Source organism: Equus caballus, chromosome 1 (genome assembly GCF_041296265.1).
Source record: "Equus caballus isolate H_3958 breed thoroughbred chromosome 1, TB-T2T, whole genome shotgun sequence".
NCBI classification, from domain to species: Eukaryota; Metazoa; Chordata; class Mammalia; order Perissodactyla; family Equidae; genus Equus; species Equus caballus.
In genome coordinates, this window is record NC_091684.1 from 169,947,683 (window position 1) to 169,953,682 (window position 6,000).

Here is a 6,000-nt window from a genome sequence, read left to right on the forward strand (position 1 = left end):
AGCATACACCAAGAGACATGCAGAATACTATTCATTGCAGCACTGGAGCCCCAAACTGGAAACAACCCAAATGTCCCTACAATAGAGTGAAGACTTGTGCATATTCACTCAGAGGAATATTATACAATAGTGAAAACAGATGAACCACAGCAATATGAAAGACCACAGATAAATCTCACAAATTTAATTATCAATGCAAAATTCCAAACACAAAACAGACACTGTCATGATTTGATTTCAAAATCAGGCAAATTGAGGGTATTAGAAATAAAGATAGAGGTTATTTTGGAGAGATAAGTAGTAATAGGAAAGACCACAGTGAGGCTTCTGGGACGCTAAGTAGTGTCCTATTTCTTTTAGTCAGGTGACAGTTAAATGGTGTGTGCATTATTAATAACTCAGTGAGCTGTGTAATTACAACAGGCATGCTTTTATGTACAATATTTCAAACTTTAAAAAAAACAAAACCCTTAAGCCAGATCATTTTATTCTCTGCTTAAACACCTCCCCTGACCCTTTCTTAGAGTGAAAGCCAAAGTTTTTACAATAGCTTACATGCCCTAAATGATCTGCCCTCATCTGTTTTCTCTCTGCCATCATGTCCTACTACTTTCTCTATTGCTTACACTGCTATAGCCACACTGGCCTCCTTGCTGTTTTTCCAACATGTTATGCTTTCTTATCCCTCTGGTTCCCATGATTGACAAATCTTTTTGCCTGGAACACAATTCCTCCAGATATCCATAAAGTTTGTTCTCTCACTTCAAGACATTGTTTAAATGTTACCTTCTCTGTGAGGCTTTCCTTACCACTCTATTTAAAATCATAGTCCCCCATTCTAACATTCTCTCCTAACTCCTTGATTTATTTATTTATTTATTTTTTAAAGATTGGCGTCTGAGCTAACAACTGTTGCCACTCTTCCTTTTTTTTTTTTCTGCTTTTTCTCCCCAAGTCCCCCCAGTATATAGCTGTATATTTTAGTTGTGGGTCCTTCCAGCTGTGGTACGTGGGATGCCGCCTCAACGTGGCAGTGCCATGTCTGCACCCAGGTTCTGAACCAGCGAAACCCTGGGCCACTGCAGTGGAGCACACAAACTTAACCACTCGGCCACGGGGCAGGCCCCTGATTTTTTTTTTATATTATTTTCTAGTATACTATATAATTATCTTATTTATGTTATTTATTTTCCTCTCCCTCCAATAGAATGTAGGTACTGTGAAGACAGGACATTTGGGGTTGGTTTCTACAATATCCCTGGGATCTGAAATAGTGATTGGAACATGGTTAGATATTCAATAAATATTTGTGGAGTAACTGAACACCAATTAAATTTCTTGAACTGCCAATTCTTTTTTTCCAGCTTTATTGAGATTTAACTGACATATAACATTGTGTATGTTTAAGATGTATAATATGATGATTTGATAAACATATGTATTGTGAACCAATTACCACAATAAGGGTAGTTAAGACCTCCAGCACCTCGTATAATTGCCTTTTTTTTTTTGGTCATGGGAACATTTAAGATCTAGTTTGTTAGCTTCCAATTATATAATACAGTATGGTTAATTATAGTCACCGTGCTGTACATTAGAACTTATTCATCTTATAGCTGGGAGTTTATACCATTTGACCAACATCTCCCCATTTCCTTCATTCCTCTATCCCTGGCAATCACAATTCTACTTTCTGATTATATGAGTTTGAGCTGCCAATTCTTTTTGCCCTACATAAAATGCAACTCAAATATTAGTAACAACCTATGAAAGTACAGATATTTGATGGACAAAGAATGATTTCTTCTTCTTCAAAATAGATACAGGGAATCTAATGGTAGAACTTCCTATTGTACCTATTATGACAATCCCAGGAACCCTCAGTAATACACAGGTACTAGAGAAGAAGGAAAAGATAAAATCAACTTCTACATTTTCACTATTCTTTGGAGAATACTAAGACTTGATGTTTGATTATAAGTAAGTGAATATTCAAACATTATCTCCTCTTTTGAACAAATATTTTCAAATCATCAAGAGAAAAAGACCCAAATCTCAAAAGGTCATGATGCAAGGAAATAGGCATATATATATATACCTTCATCCGGCTTTCATTTTGACCATAAACTTGTGCTCTGAAGCTGGAGAAAAAAATATCTTGTAGGTTCACTCTTTGCAGTCCATGAGCGATTACACACTGGATCGTGCAATTTCTTGGAAGCCTCTCACATGCCTTTTGCTCGGTGAAGTAATACTTCATCTCCCTATTAGAACATCCTCTTAGCATTCATTGAAGGACTGACTGGAAACCGTGCAACATGGGAGCTACAGGTGCTCCAATTTTTTGCATTAATAATTTAATAGGAGGCATTTTATTCTTACCTTCGAGAAAACTGAAAATATTTCATTAGAACGAAATGCTGGCAAAAAATAAACCCTGAAGGTATGAATTTCCTTCTTGTTTCCCTGAGTTCTGTAGGATATTTTGTACTTAATTTATATATCCCTCTAGAAGATAGGTAAGATATATATACAAAGAGGCCTAGAATTTCAAGTGAAGATGTACATTAACTGATACATTGCTGGAGAAGGATTATTTTGATTATTTATTTTTTTTGCTTGGTAAGTAAAGGAAATATGGCAAATCCCTCTTTCCAGAGATATCTTCCTTCCCAAGCCCATATATTGCTTTTTAGTTCCATTAGATTAATGAGCCCTGGTTTACTGTGGATTAATTCTTTTTGAAGCAACAAAACTTTTCAGCATATATGAGTTTTTGTTGTTATTTTTGTTGCACATACAGGATTTGCTCTAAACTCTGGCATTGGACAATTACTATCCCCAGGTAATATTCTCAAACAAGCAGGGTATGTGTCAATAATGATTTGAAACAAATCCTTTGTTGATGATCATTCTCTAAGTAAAATAAATTAACTGAGATGGCTGAAAGTAGGGTCTTGAGTAAATAGGACACAAAAATGTCTAAAGGACAAAAAGGCAGTTCATTGTAATGCAAAAATATGTTTCAAACAAGGTATTAGGGGACATGAATCCTCGAAAGTCCTGTGTGAATGAATGAATTTTTCTTTAAAATATTAGCAAACTGTTTTGGATAAGCCATAGAGCAAAGGATTTTGCTGACCTGATTTACTACATCCTTGTTTATACAATCCTAGTGGCAATGAGAAACAATAAATAGCAGTCCTTCCAATTTAGATAACATCTCAATCATCAAATAAAAGAGTTAGCCATCTACATGGTCTGACCTAGGAATCCTGATATTATCTTCCTATAAAAAATATGTCAAGGGACCTCCCTAACTCAGGATCTTGGATTCCCACCTTGAAAACACTTCCTCGATTTACTAAATATTCCTTATAAAATGCAAAAATATTTTCAGGAGTGAAAAACAAATCAAAATTCAGCAAAAATATATGACTTTTACTGTTAACCTCTTGATTATAAGCTCCATGAATGCAAGATCTTTCATATCCACAGCTGTTTCTCCAACAATTAAGTGACCACTTGACACAATGAAGAAGTTTAAGAAATATTTTTGAATTAGTTACTTTGCCTAATGTAATAGTTCATAGTAGGTTCCTGAGGAGGAAAATTGAGTTTTGATTCAATAACAACTACTTGGGATGGAAGTAGTCAAAGAGAGAGAGAGGCAGGAAGTTCCTTATTTCAGATTTGCCCAAATAGGAAAGGCCTAGATGGGGCTTAGTGAGATGTAAAAAGATACTGAAGATCTGTCCAAAAGCGAGAAAAAGGAACATGTGGAAAGAGCTGTGAAGAAAGGAATACGGAAATCCTCACGAAAATGTAAAACCTATCTTTCCATTTTCCTTGCAGCCAATGTGACTAGGGCTACCTAGTACAGGCACGCTGAACTTAGCCACAGTCACTCAGACCAGCTGCTCTCCCTTAGGTCAACTGACAAAATGGGCATATCTAGTGCGTGAAAGTATAGCAAAATATCTAGCCAGAGCAATTTAGAGGCCAAGGTGTAGAACTCTTTCTCACAGTGTATAGTGCATCCAGTAGCCTAAAAAGGAAAAGAAGCATTTTTTATATTAAACAGTGGTATAGATACATGAAATAGCAGAAAGACGATATACCCTGGAATGATAGAGGTATTTTTTAATATCATTTAAAACACCATGAGTAACCTGGAGGAACTGAAAATGAAAATCAAGATTAATTTATGTCCTGTCATGGCACTACATTGAGACAAAGTCTTTTAAAATATCTTGATTTTTTTTTTATTATATCAGTTATAAATCATAAAGAATCAGGTATCCATAGTACTGTTGAAAGAGGTTCACGTGCACAAAAATGTAGTATCAATAGTGCCGGTAAATAGATGAAAGAGTAGACTAATATAGGTAATTTAGCAGAATCACAAAAGTTTAGTCTAGTCTAGTGTCTTTAGAAAGGTAATTTAGCAGAATCACAAAAGTTTAGTCTAGTCTAGTGTCTTTAGAAAGGTAAAAATTTGTCTCTGATTCATGTTTCCCTCTTTTCTATTATTGTGACTTTTGAAAGTTAAATATGTTCAGAGGCTCAGTCATAAAAGTCAGTTTTGCTGCTTAAGCAAAGTGTGTTTACTACTTTATGAAACAAAAGATTTTAAAATTTGGTGTTTTCAGGAAAAACCAATATACTCCACTAAAATGCAATAACCAATGTCATCTCCATGCCTTCCCGACTAATGAATGTGTCCAGCAGAGAAACCACCAGCTCTATCAGCCACTTCATCCTCATGGGCTTTCCCTCAAGCCCAGAAATTCAGTTCCTCTACTTTGGGCTCTTCTCAGGAGCCTATATCTTGACCCTGTTGGGGAATGCAGCCATCATCTGTGCTGTGTGTTGGGACTGGCGTCTTCACACTCCCATGTACATCTTCTTGGGGAATTTCTCTCTCTTGGAAATATGTTATGTTACTACAACCATCCCTAACATGTTGGCTAACTTCCTGTCCACTAGCAAGTCCATCTCCTTTGTGAGTTGTTTTACACAGTTCTACTTCTTCTTCTGTTTTGGGTATGATGAAGGCTTCTTCCTTTGCATCATGGCCTTTGACAGGTACCTTGCCATCTGCCGTCCTCTACATTACCCACACATTATGTCTAAGCAGCTATACACTGGTCTTGTCATCTTCGGATGGTCATGTGGGTTCATCCTCTTCCTAACCCCAGTTGTTCTCATTTCACAGCTGCCCTATTGTGGTCCAAATATCATCAATCATTTTGTGTGTGATCCTGTCCCATTGATGATGCTGTCCTGTTCTGCAGACATCATCACTCAGCTCACTTACTCTACTTTCAATGCTGTTTTCATGATTGGAACCCTTCTCTTTATCCTTTGCTCCTATGCTCTGGTGATTCTGGCTGTGCTCCGGATGCCCTCAGAGGCTGGCAAATGCAAGGCTTTCTCAACTTGTGCTTCTCATCTGGCAGTTGTCACCTTGTTTTATGGCTCCATTTTGGTGATGTATGTTAGTCCTGGATCAGGACATCCAATGAAAACTCAGAAATTCATTACCTTGTTTTATTCTGTGATAACACCTCTATGCAATCCTCTAATATATAGCCTCAGGAACAAGGAAATGAAGGCTGCTCTGAGGAAAATGTTCAGGACTGAACAAGGTGTCCATAAAATATAAATGAGAGCCAAATTCCATCTCTCAAATGCAACTTACGCTAATAAGACATGAGTGATATATTTAACTATAAATTCATTGTTTTATCAAGAAAGAAGTATAATGAGGATCCATTATAATCTTAAACACCACTCACCACAAGATTCAGCAGTGTTATTTCAGGAATATATTTTAACGAATGAATTCAATTTTGTTTTGAAGTTAATATCAAGTGAGCGAAATTTTACATACCTAAGCCAACTATTCCCTCTATATGTAATTCACTTTCTAACAAGAAGACAGAGTTCTGCTTTGTATAATCTAGTTGAATCAACCAATACACATGTAGTAGAGAT

The 6,000-nt window shown here is 36.4% G+C and overlaps 1 protein-coding gene across 1 annotated transcript; it reads left to right on the top strand.

Annotated features, from left to right (window-relative positions):
- Positions 1-4,699: 4,699 nt before the first annotated feature.
- On the top strand, positions 4,700-5,666 carry OR11K6 (olfactory receptor family 11 subfamily K member 6; the record flags this gene model as incomplete). The annotated part of the gene is given in 1 exon segment (NM_001391621.1): positions 4,700-5,666. A coding segment is annotated over 1 exon segment (967 nt), but the record flags the coding sequence as incomplete, so codon positions are not given.
- Positions 5,667-6,000: the final 334 nt, after the last annotated feature.